General features: G+C 38.5%; 1 protein-coding gene across 2 annotated transcripts in view; it reads right to left on the reverse strand.

Annotated features, from left to right (window-relative positions):
- The window catches only part of Nr6a1 (nuclear receptor subfamily 6 group A member 1), a 158,860-nt gene that overhangs the window by 111,567 nt on the left and 26,567 nt on the right, over nucleotides 1-20,726 (reverse strand). For both annotated transcript variants that reach the window (XM_048429187.3, XM_085681277.2), the window contains exon 3: nucleotides 14,229-14,273. In XM_048429187.3, the coding sequence (XP_048285144.2) occupies nucleotides 14,229-14,273 (45 nt within the window). The remainder of the gene's footprint in view (nucleotides 1-14,228; nucleotides 14,274-20,726) is intronic.

The following is a 20,726-nucleotide window of genomic DNA, read 5'->3' on the forward strand; positions in this document are numbered from 1 at the left end:
TATAGGTAGTTCATTTTAGCGAAATCACATGTATATTAAATAATTTTTCTATGTATATATAACATATACTGTTTGACCAGATCAATCATTTGGAAGCATGACTTTTACAGCACTGTGTTAAAATTACAATGCAGTGTAACCACAACTACTGTCCACATCCAGATTTAATAATCCTAAACTGGAAACTCATTAAATAATAACCATCTATTCCCAATATCCCCTAGGAAACTTTATCTTACTTTGTCTCTGAATTTTGCCTATTCTAGTTTTCAATACAAGAAATCATACAGTACTTCTGATCTAATCTAAAAACTGACATAATTTCATTGTAAGAATTGTTTGAGTCAGGCCCAGCAGTACTAACTTGTAATCCCCGGGCGGTGGTGGCGCACGCCTTTAATCCCAGCACTCGGGAGGCAGAGGCAGGCGAATCCCTGTGAGTTCGAAGCCAGCCTGGTCTACAAGAGCTAGTTCCAGGACAGGCACCAAAAACTACAGAGAAACCCTGTCTCGAAAAATCAAAAAAAAAAAAAAAAAAAGATGTGGACTAACTTGTAATCCCTAAACCTGGGAGGTAAAGGCAGAAAGACCAAGCACTCAGAGTCATCCTCTCCTACACAGCATGTGTCAAGTCGGCCTAGGCTACTCGTGGTCTTAGTGTTTATACTAAGTGTGTGATACCCTGTGAATTATTTTGTGGCCTAATGTAGGGTCTGATGTGTGTTGTTTTCTTCCTGTAGGCTAGCTGGATTTTTTGTTTTGTTTTGTTTGTTTTTTAGAGACAGGGTTTCTTTGTGTAGTCCTGGCTGTCCTGGAACTCCTCTGTAGACCAGGTTAGCCTCAGAGATCCTCCTGCCTCTGGCTCCTAAATCCTGGGATTAAAGGTGTGCGCCATCTTTTCTAATATGTTGTTCTGTACTGCCGCTGGCTGGGTTTTTTGGTATAAACATATATCAAAAAATATATATCACGCAAGATAGAAGCCACACTCCCCCACCATATTAAGCAAGCACCTTTGCCAAGATTCACCTGGCATATAGATCGGAATCTATTGCTGAACGCAATCTGGATTCAGTGTTCATCGTGACCAGCATCATCCTGTTTTGTGTCTACAATATTTGAAACTGCACAGTTAAGTCCTCAACCTTTGTTCATTTTCAAAACTTCATTGGCTATCTTAGGCACTTTGCACTGCTATCAGTGTTGGAAGCAAGATGACAACCACTTTAAACGAATAAGTTGAGTTTTTTCATAAATACTTAACTGAATGAATAAAACAATCTAAAAAAGTTATCTTAATATCTAGTCTTTTAACCTATAAACATGGACTATTATTTCTCCATTTAATGGCGTCTTTTAAATTTTCTCTCGGCAATACTTATAGTATCTAAATCTTGTATTTGTTAGATTTATTCTTTGGCTGCAACTATGAAAGCAATCTTATTATTAATTTTATTATGACTTTTAATATAATTATTTTGTAGGGTGATTGAAACAATGCCAATCCAGTTTAATCAGTTTTGTGGAATCGTTAGGATTATAGACTACATTATCTATGAATAAAGAGTTTTAGTCCTTTCTTCTAAATTTGGATGCCCTTTCCCCCTTATTTATTGTATTGGCTAGAATCAGTGTTGAAAGGGTGAGACTCTAACCAGACATAGAGCCTTCTAAAAAAAAATTCATTCATTTATTCACTCATTCATTCATTTTTTTTTTTTTTTTTTTTTTTTAGCTTTGGAAGGCAGTCCTGGAACTGGTTTCATAGACCAGGCTGGTCTTGAACTCACAGAGATTTGCCTGCCCTTAATCCCAGCACCTGGCTAGTGCCAGGACAGGCTCCAAAGCTACACAGAGAAACCTTGTCTCAAAAAACAAAACAAAACAAACAAACGGTATTGGATAAGTCATTCCAACAGATCGAAATGGTTCAAAAGCCCTAAATCTTCTCCTGCCCTGATTTTGTATGTGTGTGGTTTTTTAAGACAGGGTTTCTTTGTATCTTCCGCCCGACTGCTGCCATGATTTTTAAAAAATATTGTGGGACTACCAAAATGGCTCAATGTAAGAGTACTTTCTGCCAAGCCAGGCAATGAGTTCAATTCCCAACATCCACAGGGTAGGAGGAGAGAGCTGAGAGAGCTGAGTCTGGCAAGTTGTCCTCAGATCTTCAGACAGGTGCTATAGTACATACTATCCCCTCAGATACATGTGAAGAAATTTTAAAAAGGGGAACAACTACTGCTACTTGTTAAATTAAATCCTGTGTTAAGTTTGTAGCCAGGTGGCAGTGGAGAGGCAAATGGATCTCTGTGAGTTCAAGGTCAGCCTAGTCTACAAAATGAGTGCCAAGACAGCCAGGGTAACACAGAGAAACTTGTCTTAACAAAAGATGAAAATAATAATTTAATTTTTAATTCCTGAAATAAATACCAAGAAGTCACTGTTTATGTATTAGGTATTCATACATTTATTATATTATTTAACCTAATTTGCTAGTGTATGTTAAATATTCTGCCAATGTTAAATAAACAAAAAATGGTCAGGGGTTTCTTGTACCGGACTCTAATACAGGGACAATGTTGTTAAAATATGAGTTAAAATGCATCCCCTTTTCTATTTTCTAAATGAACATGAAAGGTAAAATTACCACTTCTAAAAACAACTGACAACTAGCGCAGTCGCACACCCCTATTGTCTTCCATTTGTGTGAAACTGTACTTTAATAAATGTTCCTTGTTGCAGATGGATCAGTATATTTTCCTCCTCAGTTTTAATAATTCCATCTTTCTAAGTTTTCTAATTTGTTCAGAATGAAGTTTTATGGACACCCATTTTATTTTCTGATCTAATAACTCTTTTACCACTTGTTTTTGTATGTTCAATCCTCTTGATTTTCTTGGTCAGACTAGGTATGGGTTGATAGCATTTATTCAGACTGAGAAGATTGGTTTCATTGTTTTCCGTCTTCCTTTTTACTGCATTCTATTATAGAAAATTAGAATAAGTTGGGCAAGCTATAAACTTTCTTCAAACATAGCCTTGGTTATAGACCATAAAATTTTGACACGCTGTATGTCCATTTATATTTAGTTAAAAAATATCTTAAAGTTTGTCTTGAAATTTCTTCTTTTTCTGTGTTATTTAACTTTACATATTTGGGATCATCACAGGTTTCTTTCCACTGTAAATCTCTCATTTAGTTTCACTATAGTTACAGAATGTACCTTGTATTAAAGTATTTGAAAATAACAGATGTATGTTATCAACAGATGTCAGCTTCCTTTTACCCTAAACCCTCCGTATAGTATTTAAATAAGATCCTCTAGAAAAAACGTTTTTATAGGTGAGAATATCATTGGACTTATTTTTATTTTTTTAATTTATTTTTTTCCAGCAAATTTTTTACTTTTTATTAAAAATTTCCACCTCCTCCCATTTCCCTCCCCCTCCCCCAGCCCTCCTTCCCTCTTCCTCTCAGTCCAAAGAGCAGTCAGGGTTCCCTGTCCTGTGGAAAATCCAAGGACCTCCCCCCTCCATCCAGGTCTAGGAAGGTGAGTTTCCAAACAGACTGGGCTCCCACAAAGCCAGTACATGCAGTAGAATCAAAACCCAATGCCATTGTCCTTGGCTCCTCAGTCAGCTCTCATTGTGGACTTATTTTTAAATAGCTTTTCAGGATAGATAAATCTTGGGTAGAAATTGTTTTTCCACGCACTGAACATTTTTAACCCACTGACTTCAGCCACCCATTATTGCTAAATTAGAATTCAACCATAAATCTTATCTTTGCTTTTATTTTCCTTGCTACTTTTCAGATTTTCTCTCTATCCCTATTTTCCAAATTTGGCATTGATATATGCTTATTATATATTAAACTGAGTGTTTAATCAGGTATCCTGGATGTATAGATTGTTTATATTTATAGTCCATATTAAGCTATAGAGTGTTAATTATCAGGATTTTCTACCCCTTTTTCTCACTCCTTACTTCCTGATTCTCACTAAGGGCATACTTGATGCTACCCTATGAATCCTCAAATTCGTTCACTTTTCTTTTTCCTCTCTGTTTTGCATATTAAGTAAGACATACAGTGATCTATCTCCCAGTTCACCATTTTTTCCTTCTATCACTTCCAAGCTTCTACTGGTCCTTCCTGCTTAATTTTTTATTTCAAGTGTACTCTCTATACCCAGTTTATTCTTAATATCTGGCTATAAAAATTATTTGTATTAAGTCAATGTCTTCATATTTTCTTCTAATTCTTTAAACATGGTTTTCTTCCTTTGAAATATCTAAAAGCTGCATGCCAAAAATGTGTAAGAACTGCTGAAAGAAAAATTTTTAAGCTTTAAATGGTTGAAGTATGTCCTGCATTGTCAGAACGTAACTAAAAAATTCAGGCAGGATGATCTCATGTTCAAGATTAGTTTAGGCTACACAGGAAGACTCTGTTCCAAAACCCAAAAAGAAAGAAATGTCTATAACAACTGGAGTCTGTGTGCGCCAGATCCAACACTTGAATTACTTGAGATAGTTTCTAGTAAATGATTTTCCCTCTCACATCTGACAGGTCAAGCTTGTCTCTTTGTATATTTTGTAATTGTTGTTGCTGGATAGTGACTGTTTTGTCTTGTTTTTCAAGATATGGTTTTTCTGTGTAACAGCTCTGCTGTCCTGAAACTTGGTTTTAGAACAGGATGGCCTTCAACTCACCAAGATCTGCCTGCCTCTGCCTCCTAGTGCTGGGATCAAAGGTGCAACACCACTATCTGGTGGATATTTAAACATTTAAAATAATGAATCGTGGGGATGAGGTAGAGGAATGTGAATTTTTGGTTACCCTGAGCTACACAAAACCCTACCCCAAATGATGATGATGATTTAAGTGGGTGACCTTTGTTTTCACATTTTCTGAACTAATCTATGAAGTCTCTGCCTCAACGACAAGTTCCTCATATCTCAGGGCTCTCCCTTATGTTATAGAGGCTGATTTCTAGAAATCACTCAACCTCCTCCTATCTGCATAGCTTACTACTCATTCATTCAAAGATTGGTCAGATATAGATTCGCTTGCCCAAAATAATTGGCTAAAGCCTTTTTACTCTGCTGTTGAAACTGTGCTTGGAATATGTGGAACAAGTCTATTCCAGATTTCTGTTTTACTTGGGCTTTCCTACAGATTCCTGGTATTGTCTCATACTGTTTTCCTGTTGTTCTGACACAGCCCCATCACCCACCCACATCACCTTGTCAACTCAGGGTATCGAAGAGCTGGTAACGTTGCCCTATAGCTGTCTCATGTCAAAACCTTCACAGTAAAGATTCTTTGCTATCACAACAGAATGATAACCCCAGGCTAGCAGAGTTGTCACCAAGATTGCTATGCTTTTCTTTTTAATTTTCATGACACTGAAAATAAACCTGGGATCTTAGTAAATGCTGAATATACCTTCTACCACTCTGCACATAAGATCATCATTTTTAACAAGCAGTACTTCAAACTTAGTGCCTCCCTCCCCTGCCATAGCAGAAAAAATGCTGGTTTGTAGCCTGTTAGCAATCCCAAAAAAAGGAACTCATGTTGATCTTAACCAGCCTCAGTGATTTTCATGTATACACCCTTGTTGGTTTTGTGACAGTAACTTCTTTGGTGAAAAAAAACTGCTAAGTATAGCTGGTCAAACATATTTTCAGAAATTATACCCAAATGCCATAGCACCTACATGGCTAAAATACAAATTTAAAAAAAAGAATATACTGGAGAAACTCTACACGAATGAAGAATGATAGAACTGCTCTGGGGTTGTGGGGTCGTTCTCAATTACATGATACAACAGTTTAAAAACACTGAGTCAGGGGCTGGAGAGATGGCTCAGTGGTTAAGAGCATTGCCTGCTCTTCCAAAGGTCCTGAGTTCAATTCCCAGCAACCACATGGTGGCTCACAACCATCTGTAATGAGGTCTGTAGACCTCATGTAGACAGAATACATACAGAATATTGTATACATAATAAATAAATATTAAAAAAAAACAACACTGAGTCATTTTTAGTTTCTACCTCCCTGAAGCACTAACTGTCAATCTCAAGTGAGGCAAGAATCCGAAGACAACCTCAGACTTTGTCAGCATGTGGAACTCCAACAGGTCCTAGGCAAATAAGTACACAATGTTACATCTGATCCTGACCACTACAACTGAGACCACTAAAAATAAGCCAGGAATGTCAAGTCCAAAAGACTAGAAAAGAGAAATAACAACAAAAAGAATGTATACGTATTCTATGCGTTGGTGTTTTGCCTATCTGTATGTCTGTGTGAGGGTGCCAGATCCCCTGGAACTGAAGTTACAGACAACTGTGAACTGTCATGTGGGTGCTAACAATTGAAGCTGGGTTCTCTGGAAGAACAGCCAGTGCCTTAACCTATGAACCTCCAAGCCCAAGAGTGTGTACTTTTAATTAGTTTTCATGTATGTTCTTACAACAAACTAACTTTATACCTCTCAAACTTTAAAGCTAGTTGCATTACTTTTTAGACATCATTGTTTTTCTGTTTCTTTCCAAGTAACATTATCTTCTATTTTTCTTAGAGGACTTCCCTCTGCATTCTTCACTTAGGTCCTGTTGCCACCTAGTGGACTAAGCACGAACACGCTAATGAATCACCACAGTGGCTCACCACTTCCATTTCAGAACAAACCACTAGATGGAGTCTTTAAAATCAGGGAAGAACTCCTAAAGAACCAGTTGGGTAATTTGTAACTACACAAAATACAAAAACTTATAACATAAATAACAGATGCTATGTACTGAAGATAATGAATGGGTTAAATAAAACTAAAAATCTGTTGTAGGAAGCATAGTAATGTAGTTACTGTAAGCTTTGGTTCCCAAAGATTAACCTCACAAAATGAATGCTTAAGTAAGCAAGATATAAAAATTATAATATCTCATGACTACCTGAGGTTTTTCCCCAAAGTTATATGGCTCATTCAGTTTTAAAACTTCAATCAGTAAAACACATCAAGATGCAGAAATTATAGCTGGGTGGTGGTGGTACATGCCTTTAATCCCAGCACTTGGGAGACAGAGGCAAGCAAACGTCTGTGAATTCAAGGCCTGGTGTACAAGAGCTAGTTCCAGGAACAGGTTCCAAAGCTACAGAGAAACCCTGTCTTGAAAACCAAAAAAAAAAAAAAAAAAAAAAGCAGAAATTGTACTTAAACACATGGACATTGCTCATAAGAAAAATACCACCTCAGGGCTGGAAAGATGGCTCAGAGGTTAAGAGCACTGCCTGCTCTTCCAGAGGTCCTGAGTTCAATTCTCAGCAACCACATGGTGGCTCACAGCCATCTGTAATGAGATCTGGTGCCCTCTTCTGGGAAGAACACAGTATATCTAATAAATATTTTTTTTTAAAAAAAAAGTATCACCAGCTGGGCAGTGCTGGCACACACCTTTGATACCAATATTCAGGAAACAGAGTTCAAGACCAGTCCGGTCTCCAGAGGGAGTTCCAGGGAAGCCTGGAAAAAACCTTGTCTTGAAAAGTTAAAAAAAAAAAAAAAGGCTAGGTGGGTGGCATATGCTTGTAACCCTAGCAGTTAAAAGGCTGATAAGAGGTTTGCAAATTCCAAGGGAGTCCAGACTACACAGTGAGAGATTCTTCTCAAAAAAGGGGGAAAAAAAACGAAAACAGACCTGGATATACTGGCACACACCTTTAATCTCAGCACTTGGGAAGAAGCAGATGGGATCTCTTACAAGCTAAAAGCCATCATGGTCTTCACAAGTTCTGGCCAGTTAAGGCTCTGATAGAGACAAAAAACTAAATCGACTACAGATATACAAACACAGCCATAAAAGCTCAGACGCCTGTGCAAGGATTGCCCATGTGCTCAGGGTCAACACTTGCCTCCGAGAGCTGGACCTGAGCTTCAGTGACTTGGGAGACAGGGGCCTGCAACTGCTGGGAGAAGGACTGCGGCATCGGCCTGCAGACCCCAGAAGCTGTGGCTGGACAGCTGTGGCCTCACATCAAAAGCCTGTGAGGACCTCTCTTCCATCCTGGGTACCAGCCAGACCCTGATGGAGCTTTATTTGACCAACAATGCTCTAGGGGACACAGGTGTCCGGCTACTGTGCAAGAGGCTAAGGCATCCAGGGTGCAAACTTTGAGTCCTGTGGCTGTTTGGAATGGACCTCAACAAAATGACCCACAGAAGGCTCGCAGCACTTCAAGTCACAAAGCTGTACTTGGACATTGGGTGCTGAGCATTGCTGCAGCATCAGAATGGAGGCGACCAGGATCTTTTTATTCCCTCAGATAGCTACAATCCAGCATGTGATGGAGTAAAGAGGATTAAAAATTCAATGTCACCCTAGGAATCAGAAACCAGAGACACTGACTGTGGGGCAGGAGGCCCAAAAAGTACCAGTTGGTAAAAATGTTTGTTCTGCTTGAGCCATTAACAATCTTTGATGAAGCTCTTTGGAGCTGAAAAAAAAAATTAAAAAAAAAAGTAGCCCCAGGTGATGGTGGCACACACTTTTAATGCAAGTACTCAGGAGGTAGTGGCAGGGGAATACATAGAGAGAAGTACTTACCTAATTGATATATGTAAATACTAGCTGGGCAACAATGGCGCAAGCTTTTAATCCCAGCTAGTTCCAGGAATAGACTCCAAAGCTACAGAGAAGCCCTATCTCAGAAAACAAACAAACAAATAACAACAACAACAGCAAAATTTTAAAAGGCAAATACTGAGTTCAAAACTCAGTAAAGCGAAAAAAAAAAGTATGCTTCAGACACAGACATGACAACAAACTGGACAAGAGAATATGGTTATTTGTTCAAATATTTGTGTATGTAGTTTTTTTTCTTTTTTGCACTGCTGGGATTAAACCCAGAGCTTTGTACATATTAGGCAAGTTCAAGTAAGTTTTTGTCACTTTTTACAAATTCCATAGGGAAAGAAATTCTTTCAACACAGAACAAGAAAAACAATGTCCATATCCAAAATAAACTAAATATTACCTCATACCATATGTAAAAATTAACATCAAATATGTAATATAAAGAAAAAACACGCCAGGCAGTGGTGGCACACAGCTTTAATCTCAGCACTAGGGAGGCAGAGGCAGGCAGATCTCTGTGAGTTCGAGGCCAGTCTGGTCTACAGAGTGAGTGCCAGAAGAGGCAGGGCTACAAAGAAACCCTGTCTCAAAAAACCAAAAAACTGCACGCAACAAGCAGAGCCAGTCCCAAAAAGAGGTTGTGTTTGCTGAAACCTGAAAGACTAGGGTGGGACTGTGCAAATGCCTTTGAGTTTATATCATATTACAACCCAAGTCCCCCTATAAAGAGAAACAGGGTTTAAACATTTGTCTTGACAGGCTTTCCACTTACTTTATTTTATCTCTTCTTTCTCTGCCCCTACTACTCTCTTTTGGGTGGAAATGTGAACCTGTGACCTTGGGAAAGTGCAGTTTGCTCTTATTCAAGAGTTTGCCTAAATCTCTAAGAAGGAATTTGGACTTCTGAACCACATTGGAATTATTAAGATTTATGAGAAGTCTAGAAAATAAACTAGGTACATTATGGGGTTTTTGTAGTTTTTTGGTTTTTCAAGACAGGGTTGCTCAGTGTAGCTTTGATGCCTGTCCTGGAACTCACTCTGTAAACCAGTCTGGTCTTGAACTCACAGAGATCCTCCTGCCTCTGCCACCACTACCCAGCTTAGAATTCTTATACATGTTAGTAAAAACGTAAAATGGTGATTCTGGTATTGAAAACAATACAGCATATATACAAACATGTATACATAATAACAATGAAAAAAAGACCATAAATTTGAAAGACAGTGGGAGGTGGTAGATGAGAGGATTCAGAGGAAGGAAAGGGAAATATAATCTCAAAAAAAAGTTACATAAAATTAAAAAAGAAACAAAACAGCAGTTACTCAAAAATAGAAAAGATAATTATCACATGGTTCAGCAATCCCACTTCTGGTTATCGATCCAAAAGAATTTAAAATAGGAACTCAGAAATATACTTTTGTACACCTATGTCCATAACAAGACAATTCACAATAGATCAAAAGCTGAACAAAACCAAATATCTACTAACTAGTAAATAATAAAATATGATATATACATACAAAGTGACGTTATCCAACCTTAAAAGAATAAATGAATTCAAATATATCATACAGCAATATGGATAAATGTTGTAGAATATTATTTTAACTATGTAAAGATGTTAGATTTGTGTAAGCTGCAGAATATTACTTTAACTGTGTAAAGGTGTGTTACATTTGTTTATGCTATGTTTGCTTAATTATGTAAAGATGGGTTGCATTTGTTTTGCCTTGACTGTCTAAGGCACATGATTGGTCTAATAAAGAGTTGAACAGCCAATAGCTAGGCAGAGAAAGGATGGGCAGATTTGGCAGTCAAAGAGAATTAAAAAGGAAGGGAAATCCAGGAGAGAGAAAGAGGAAGGATGAGGGAGGGAGAAAGGAAGGAGAAAAAAAGAGGGAGAAAGACAAGGACAGGCCTGGAACCAAAAACCAGCCAACTGCCAGCCAGTCGCCAGTCAGAGAGACACAATAAGCAGGAAAGTAAGACATAGAGAAAGAAAAAGGTAAAAATCCCCAAGGCTACCTGGAGAGATAGATGGCTCAGGGATTAAGAGCATTGCCTGGTCTTCTAAAGGTCCTGAGTTCAATTCCCAGCAACCACATGGTGGCTCACAGGTCTGGTGCCCTCTTCTGGCCTCCAGGCATACACACAGACAGAATATTGTATATGTAATAAATAAAATAAAAAGAAAACATTCTTATAAAAAAAATCCCCAAGGCAAAATGTAGATAAAGAGAAACAGATGAAAATAATAGCTAAGATAAGGCTGAGCATTCATAAACTATTAAGTCTCTGTGTCATGATTTGGGAGCTAGTTGATGGCCTAAAAGAAAGACTGCTACAGATAAATCTGGAGAGCATTATGCTAAGTGAAATGTTAGAAACAAAAAGACAAACACTATGATTCCACTAATCTGTAAGGGTAAAGAACTGGCCAGGTGGTGGTGGTGCACGCCTTTAATCACAGCACACACACACACACATTCACACGTGCATATGTATACACACACGCAAAGGAGAGTCAGACATGGTATTAGGTGCCTGTAATTCCAGAACTAAAGAGGCAGAAGCAGTACAATCTATGAGCTCGAGGCCAGGCTGAGCTGAGCTACATGGTGTACTATAGGCTACCAGGAGCTATACAAAAAAACTTGGTATAATTACACACATCTGCATGCACATAATCAAAAAATATATTTAAAATGAAAACTGTAAGAAAAAAGTCTGGCTGGGTAGTGGTGCTGCACGCAGCAGTTGGGAGGCAGAGGCAAGCAGAGCTCTGTGAGTTTGAGGCCAGCCTGGTCTACAAAGAGTTCCAGGACAGGCTCCAAAAGCTATAGAGTAAGAGAAACCCTGTCTCAGAAAAAACAAAAAGAAGAAAAGAAAGAAAAAAGAAAAAGGTTTAAAAATTAACATTGTATTTGATCATGGAAATTGAAATCCTTCCACCTAAGACTAAGAATGAGACAAGAATACCATTGCCATCGCTTCTACCTACTATTATGCTGGAAATCAAACACCATAAACATCAAAAAGGAAAACATATGGCTGTCTTTATTCATAGTTGTGCACACAAAAGTCCCAACAGATTTATTGTTTTAGGTGACTACCAGAACTAGTAAACAAATTCAATACAAACTCAATACACAAAAATCAATTGAATTGCAACAATTTGGCAAATAAACTTTAAAACCAGTCTGAGTCATAATAGCATTAAAATGCAAAATGGAAATAATTTAAAAGTAAAACAAGATGTCAACATTAATCCATTTAAAACATTAATGAGAAAAAGTAAAGATACTGCATTTAGAAAAAAGACAAACTAAATGCAAGGATTAGAAGCCCTGCTACTGTTAAGGTGACAGTTTGAGCGAGGGACAGAACACAGTGATAAAGCACTGTGCCTCACAGGCAAAGCTTCTGAGTTTACCTAGCAATGGAAAAAAAAAAAAAAAGACAATTCTTTTGATGGACTCAGTGCAAATCAATTGTAAAAACTCAGCAAATTTTTTAGTTTTCTTTTCAAATAAATTGACTCTAAACTTCATATGGAATAGTCTTTTGAAAGAAAAACAATTAAGCCAAAATAACTTTGGAAATGAAGAATAGAGGCAGCTTATCAATACTCCTTATTTATCATAAAGCCATAAAATTGAGGACACCATGGCTTTGATTAAAAGATTCAAAAGGATTAATGAAAGAGAATACAAAAATCCACAGATTCGCCTTTAAACCCAGCACTTGAGAAGACAAGAGGCAGGCAGATCTCTGTGAGTTTGAGGCCAGCCTAGTCTATAAAGCGAGTTTCAGGACGGCCAGGGCTGTTACACAGAAAAACCCTGTCTCGAAAAACCAAAAGAATCCACAGATTCACACAATTTATTAAAGAAAACCATAAAAATATTGAGAAAAAAACTTTAACAAATAACACGAAGAAACAAACTTTCATATGAAAAAGTCTTTGATTCCTACTTTATAAAACATGGCAAAATTGTGGGCATGAATGTAGCCCTTAAAAAAAAAAAATCATCGCTGGGTGGTAGTGGCACACACCTTTAACTGCAGCACCCAGGAGGCAGAGGCAGGCGGATCTCTGGGATTTCGAGATCTACAAGAGCTGGTTCAGGACAGGCTCCAAAAGCTTCAGAAAAACCCTGTCTCAAAAAACCAAAAGATAAAATAAAATGTTTAAGTTTTGGCGGGCAATGGTGGCGCACTCCTTTAATCCCAGCATTCGAGAGGTAGAGGCAGGTGGATCGCTATGAGTTCGAGGCCAGCCTAGTCTACAAGAGCTAGTTCTAGGACAGGCTTTAAAGCTATAGAGAAACCCTGTCTTGAAAAAAAAAAAATTCATAGTTTCTAAAAGAAAATGGAATTTGGTTATACTAAGAATTTTTAGTGAAGGCTGGAGAGATGGCTCATTGGCTAAGAGCACTGGCTGCTCTTCCAGAGGATCTGGGTTCAGTTCCCAGCACCCACATGGCAACAGTTAATTTTTTAAAAAAGATATTCATCATAAAATATGTTTAAAATGAAAAGGAAAACCACAGGCCAGGAGAAAATATGAATATCACATATACCATATGACATTCAGAATATAAAAATGCCAACAATGCAAAAAGTAAAAAAAAGAACTTAATGCTTCTAATGTTCAAGACTTTGAACCATTTAAAGAGATGACATATGAATAGCCAGTAGGTATATAATACAGTAGCCAATATAACTGGCCATTGGGGAAATGTTGGCTAAAAACATACCTTCCCATCACAATGCTCACTAGAGTTACAAAAATTAAAACCCTGACAATATCAATTACTTGAAAACATATGAAATAGAAATTCACATGCTATTTAAACTATAAAACATAAAAACATTTTGGAAAACTGGCTACTCTATAAAAATTTTAATGTGTATCTACCTACCATATAAACCAACAATTTTTACTATGCTTTAGAGGATCAATATACAAAATGTATACAAAATTTTGTGTAAGAAATTATTTATTTATTTATTATGTATACAATGTTATGTCTGTGTGTATGTCTGTAGGCCAGAAGAGGGCACCAGATCTCATTACAGATGGTTGTGAGCCACCATGTGGTTGCTGGCAATTGAACGCAGAGCCTTTGGAAGAGCAGGCAGTGCTCTTAACCTCTGAGCCATCTCTCCAGTCCTGGTGTAAGAAATCTTATAGCTGTTTTATCTGCACTAAACTAGGACCAGCCCGGACCAGATGACACTGTCAGTACAATACCCCTCAGGGGGAAAAAAAGAACGATTAACACTTGCATCATGGATTACTATGAAATATTGGGCTGAAAATGCACAAAGAACAAATGTGTAAAGTTATGCTTGTGAGATTTTAGGACAAGAACTAAGAAGTTATTAAGTTTTAGGGATAGACTAACGAATCAAAGGGGAAAAAGCATAGGGAACTTTGAAGTGGAACTACAGTGGCGAAAACTGCTTCGATTTACATTGCAGATAGAAGCATTTCTTTGTATGAAAATTCATGTATCAATTTTAAAAAGGTACAAAGAACAAGGGCTTGGGATCACATAGAGCAGCTCCACCACTTACCAGGTGTGTGACCTTGGCCAAGAGTTAAACTGTCAGTCTCCCCATCTGCAAAATAGAAAGAATTAGTGTTGAGAATAACTACACAGAGCTGCAGGAAAATTAAACAAGATAATACTTTTAATTAATGATATAATACACTAAATGCTCAGTAAATATTAACAAAGAAGTAAGGAATTTAACTCGCATATTTCAGTCTTGTTTACAATGGCACCTAGTAGGGGCTGTTACAGTTTTATGAAGAAACCAGGCTTCACAAGAAGTAGCAAAGATCATCATGCAAACTGTCATCTATGTTTTTTCTTTTCTTTTCGATAAAGGGTCTCCTGTATTTCAGGTTGGAATTTACTGTGCATCCCAAGACGATCTTGAACTACTGATTCTCATGCCTCTATCTTCCAAGTTCTGGGATATAGTTCATTTGTTTTCTACTGCACCATGCATCCTAAGAAGCTACTCAACACTTCGTTTATTATTTCTTTTAAGAGACAACATCTTACTGTATAGCTCACGCTGGCCTGGCACTAACTAAATAGACCAGGCTGGCCTTGAAATCACAGAGACCATCAGCATCTGTTAGGATTAAAGGTGTGCACTGCAAAGGCCAGCCTCAATTGATTCTTGCAAGTATTAACTCAAGCCTCACTTTATGGGGCTGAGCCATCTCACTGACCTATTCTAGGCTTTTAGAGTTTCCCTTCTACAGAGCAATTTCAAGATAAGAGAATTCTGGTCTGGCACAGTGACTGACACATGTAATTCTAGCACTTAGGAGGCTAAAGCAATAAAATCTTGAGTTAGGCAAATCTTGACAACATAGGATATCCAGACCATTCCAAACTACATAAGACCCTTTCTCCAAAAAAAAAAAAAAAAAAAAAAGAAAGAAAGAAAGAAAAAAACCACACCTGGGGGAAAGGAGTATGAATGAATGCATATAATCTGAATATAAAACCTATGCTCTAAGTCGAAACCTGGAGGTAAGGCTTGATTTGGCAGAATAGTTTCGAAAACTTGTCAGCTGAAAAGTAAGCTAAATTCCCTTTAAAATATATCCATTTTTCTTAATCATGCAAGACTCTTACTTTAAAAAGTTAAAATTATGAGGCAGGTGGGAGTGCAATCCTTTAAACCTAGCACCTAGAAGGCAGATCACTTTGAGTTAGAGACCAGCGAGATCCTCAAAGGGAAAATTCCTAAAGTGAAAGACCAAAACAGGAGAAAAATTCTCGTGTATTCTGATACCAAGGTATTGAATTCAAACAACTATTTTCAGCTTTTTTCTTTTCAAATATGAGGGCCAGAGACATGGCCCAGTGGGTAACAGCACATGACACACAGGGCTGATGACATGAGAATGATTCCTGGAACCCACCTAAAGCCAGAAGGAGGGCGCTGGAGAGATGGCTCAGAGGTTAAGAGCATTGCCTGCTCTTCCAGAGGTCCTGAGTTCAATTCCCAGCAACCACATGGTGGCTCAAAACCATCTGTAGTGAGATCTGGTGCCCTCTTCTGGCCCACGGGGATACATGCAAGCAGAATATTGTATATATCATAAACAAATAAATCTTTTAAAAAAAAAAGCCAGAAGGAAAGAATCAACTCCTCAGGGTTGTCCTCTGACCTTCACACACTTGCTTTGGCAGGTGTAGCCCACCCCATTCATCTCTCTGTCTCTGTCTGTCTCTCTCACACACACACACCAATTTCAAACTGTCACAAGACTGCTCCCATAGAAAAATAATTGCTACAATCTAACCTCAGATATTTTTTTACATTCTTTCTTAGTCATCTATTTTAAATTTCCAGACTTAAGTGTTTTAGCATTCCCTATACCACCAAATAATGACAGATCTCCATGACAACTGAATAACTAACAATTGACTTTGAATGTAACTATCTTTGCATCAATTGTAAAGAAATGCTGAACTCTTGGCTCTGCAGAGAATGTCTTCAAGTCAGTATAAACTCTGAAACAGCAGCAGAGGTCAAGGGAATGGAGGTTCAGCCTATGTTCTCAATTGCATCACACCCCACCTTGTTCAAAAGAATTCTTATGAATCCTTATCAGAAAGCACTTCCTATCAAAAGACCTGAACCAGCAATGATGCAGCATACTGAACTGGAGCTTTAGATGTACGGGGAAGTGCTAATGCCATGAGCCACTGTAAGATTTTAGACAATTCTGAAGCCATTTCTGACAAGTCTGAACCCTCTCAGCCTCTGTGCCTCAGTGCTTCCCCTCCTCCCCTGGGAACCAAGGACCTAACAGCTACACATGCACGTACTCAGTTCCTGAACAATTACCCATACACGTATGTTTTGACTCAGTCCCCTGGGAAATGGGGTCAAAATGACCTCTTACCTCATCTGATCTGACAATAGTTCTCCAGTCAATTATTGGTATTAGCCCTTTAAGAACAAGCCAATCATAATGGTCAAGGAACAACCCCTCTTGTTTCTATGGGGCCTTCTCCTTTAAAAGTAGACTGTACCAGCTAGTCGGGGGTCCCTCGGCTTCCCGAATGCTGAGGGACCCTGTCATGACAGAATTAATAAAATCCTCATGCTTTTGCATCGGCTGTGGTGTATGAGGTGGTCTCTGGGGGCGACTCCTTCTCAGGTTGGACACTAGAGTCCAACACCACCTAATCACTGAACGGTGCAGAGGAGACATTAAGGAAAAACAGGGAGACTTGTAAAAGTTTCTTAATCTGCTTTAGGAAAGAGCCTGTCTCCTAAAGGACCTGTCTCATGAAGTCCTGAACATAAGCTAGAGAAAAAAAACCTTGACAGTGAATTCTTCCAGCTTGTATCCAAAATCATCCTATAATGCAAAAGATGCTAAAATGACACATTATTGCCTTATTATTTCACACACCAAAACACACACACACACACACACACACACACACATCAGGCTGTAGTGGTACACGCCTTTAATCCTAGCACTCGGGAGGGGAGGCAGAGACAGAGGGACAGCTGTGAGTTCGAGGCCAGCCTGGTCTACAAGAGCTAGTTCCAGGACAGGCTCCAAAACTACAGAGAAATCCTGTCTTGAAAAACAAAGAACAAAACAAACAAACAAACAAAAAATCACACCTGGGCGTAGTAGTGCACAACTTTAATCCTAGCACTAAGGAGGTAGAAGCAGGCAGATCTCTGAGTTTGAGGCCAGCATGGTCTACAAAAGTGAGTTCCAGGACATCAAGTGCTGTTACACAGAGAGACCCTGACTTGAAAAACCATATGTATACAGACACACAAAGAGAAAATAACCATCATATATGTTATAAATCATTATACTGAACTGGACACGCCTTTAACCTCAGTACTCAGACAGAAGCAGGCAGATTTGTGAGTTCAAGGCCAGCCAGGACTACAAAATGAGTTCCAAACCAGCCAGGTGTAATGTAGAATTCTAAAATAACTCTAAAGCCATTTCTGACAACTCAGGCCTCTCAGCAGTAGTGCCCCCATTCCCCTGGGAACTAGGAATCTAACAATTACCCACACACGTACTGAAATGTTGGGAACTTTCCATTTCCCTTAGTCATTGTGAATGTTCTCCAGAAATTGGGGCAAGATAACCTTTAAGATGTTGACTCAGTTCCTGATGCCAGGTGGGAGGCCTCCCGGAGACTTGATTTGACTCAGCCCCTGGGAAAGGGGTCAAAGTGACCCTCAGATGTTTCTTCTTACCTAGCAACCACTCTCCAGCCAATTATTGGTAATAGCCCTTTTGAATAAGCCAATCATAATAGTCAAAGAACAACTCCCAGTCACCCCCCTTGCTTCTGTGGCTTTTTCCTTTAAAAGTAGCTTGTACCAGGGCCTTTCTGGCCTCTCTAATGCTGAAAGATCCTGTCATGACAGAATTAATAAAATCCTCATGTTTTTACATCAGCTGTGGTGTGAGAGATGGTCTCTTGGGACGACTCTTCCCAGTGATTGGACTCTAGGGTCCAACACAGGGTGACATAGTAAGACCCCGTCTAAATAAAACTGCCGTTACCTCTTCATATATACATATAAAAAACACATATACATAGATACACACACACAGAGAAAATACAAGTTGGGTAGTGGTGGTATACACCTTTAATCCCAGTACTTGGGAGACGGAGGCAGGAGGATCTCTGTGAGTTCAAGGTCATCCTGATCTACAAAAAGCCAGTTCCAGGCCAGCCAGAATTACACAGAGACCATGTCTCCAATAATGATGATGATCATGATGATGAAGATGATCATACAAGGACCTTGCACATATTAGCTAAAGGCTTTGTCACTGAACTTCTTCCTCAGCCTCACCACTAACATCTGAGACTCATCAAAATTCAGAAGGCTACAGACAGGGCAGACCAGTTAAACAGGGCTCTGCAGCCTTGCTTTATGGCATACTTGGGATAAGTCATTTCACATTTTTTTAATTGTTTGTTTGTTGGTTGATTTTTTTTTTTTTCGAGACAAGGTTTCTCTGTAGCTTTGGAGCCTGTCTGGAACTAGCTCTTGTAGACCAGGCTGGCCTAGAACTCACAGAGATCCACCTGCCTCCCGAGTGCTAGAATTAAAGGCGTGCGCCACTGCTGCCTGGTTCATTTCATGTTCTTAAGCAGACGTCACAGTTCTTATGTAAAACTATGGAATGTTTAGTCTTTATAAGTATTTAATAAAAAAAACCAATGTGAAGCACTTTGTAATATGAGAGTTATTCTCATGGTAACCAGAAATATTTTATATACAGTGTCTGCCACATAAGAAATACCCAATAAATTGTATTTCTCAGTCTGGGACAAAGTCTAAGTGAATAAACTGAGTTCAGATCCCCATGCACCTATAATTCAATTGCTCCTACAGCGATGGGAGACAGAGACAAGAAGTTTGAACAACAAGAGACCCTGTGTCTCAAGGTGAAAGGTGAGGTCCAACACCCAATGTTTTACCCTAATCTCTATACATGTACACACACAGAATAAGATAAAAATAGATAAAAAATGAAATAAATAATAATAAAAATAAAACAAATAAAAAGTTAAAAATGAGATTAAAAGTTTGGGTTTTTTTGTTCTTCTTGTTTTAGTGTTTTGAAACGGATTTCTCTGTATATTTGTGTAACAAGCTCTGGCTGTCCTGGAACTTGCTTTGAGAAACCAAGCAGGCCTCAAACTCACAAAAATCTGCATATCTGCCTCTCAAGTGCTACGATTACAGGTGTGCGCCACTATCACCTAGCTACCTTTCTTTTCCTTGACAGTACTATTCAACTTTAAATTGATTCTCTGCAGACAGTGTTTGGACATATCCTCCCCACCCCCTTTATTTTTGTTTGTCAGTGTTTTGTCTGCATGTGTATTTGGGCACCATACACACACACTGTATGTAGAGGCCAGAGGAGGCATCAGATTCCCTGGAACTGGAATTACAGGTGGTTGTGACTGGCAGGTGAGTGCAGGGAACTGAACCTGGGTCCTGTGAAAGAGCAGCCAGTGCTCTTAACCACTTATACATCTCCATAGCACCTGCACTTTTTATTTTTTTTAAGATTTATTTATTATTTGTTTATTATATATAGTATTCTGCTTGCATGAATGCCTGCAGGCCAGAAGAGGGCACCAGATCTGGGAACTGAACTTAGGACCTTTGGAAGGGCAGTCAGTGTTCTTAACCTTTGAGCCATCTCTCCAGCACCCTGCACTACTTTCTAATATCAAAAGTTATGCTATATTGCCAGGTGTGGTGTTGTACACCTTTAACCCCAGAACTTGGGAGGCAGAGGCAGGTGGCTCTCTGTGAGTTCGAGGCAAGCCTGGTCTATGGAGGGTTGCAGAACAGTCAAGGTTATACAGAGAAGCCCCGTCTTAAAAAAACCAAAGGTAGGGGAAATATGAAAGAAACAAAACATAGGTTAATCTACTGAATAAAATACAGTTACAATATTCCAAGAATACAGACAATGAATTTCAACAACACAACAGCATACACTTATTAGTGTTTACCATTAGTTAAACATTGTTCTAAACCCTTCACATGTATTACTACACCTAATCCTCATAATAGGCCTAATAAAATTGTTATACTTAAATTATACTTTTCTTGTTCGAATTTTCAGATGACAAAAGTGATACACAAAGATTACATAATTTAGCCAAGATTGTAATAGAGCAAGATACTGAGCTAGAGCTCTTCCTTTTTTTATTTATTTATCTATGTGTATTGTGTATGGTGTGTCTGTGTGGTTTTGTGCACATTTAAGCATTGCTTACAGAAGAGGGGATCAGATCCCCTGAAACTGGAATTACAGATGGTCTTGAGACACCATGAAGATGCTAGAAACTAAATCCAGGTCCTCTAAAGAAGTCTAATCATCTATCTCCCCAAACCCTGATCATTTTTTTCTTAATTCAGAAGTTTTTGCTTATACAAAAAACTGAAGCACTTCATTTGAAATGTGGACTTACGAACTATAGAACATGTCCACTGTAGCACTGTTTATAATATAGG

This window comes from Myodes glareolus, chromosome 21 (assembly GCF_982192425.1).
Source record: "Myodes glareolus chromosome 21, mMyoGla1.1, whole genome shotgun sequence".
Classification (NCBI taxonomy): Eukaryota; Metazoa; Chordata; class Mammalia; order Rodentia; family Cricetidae; genus Myodes; species Myodes glareolus.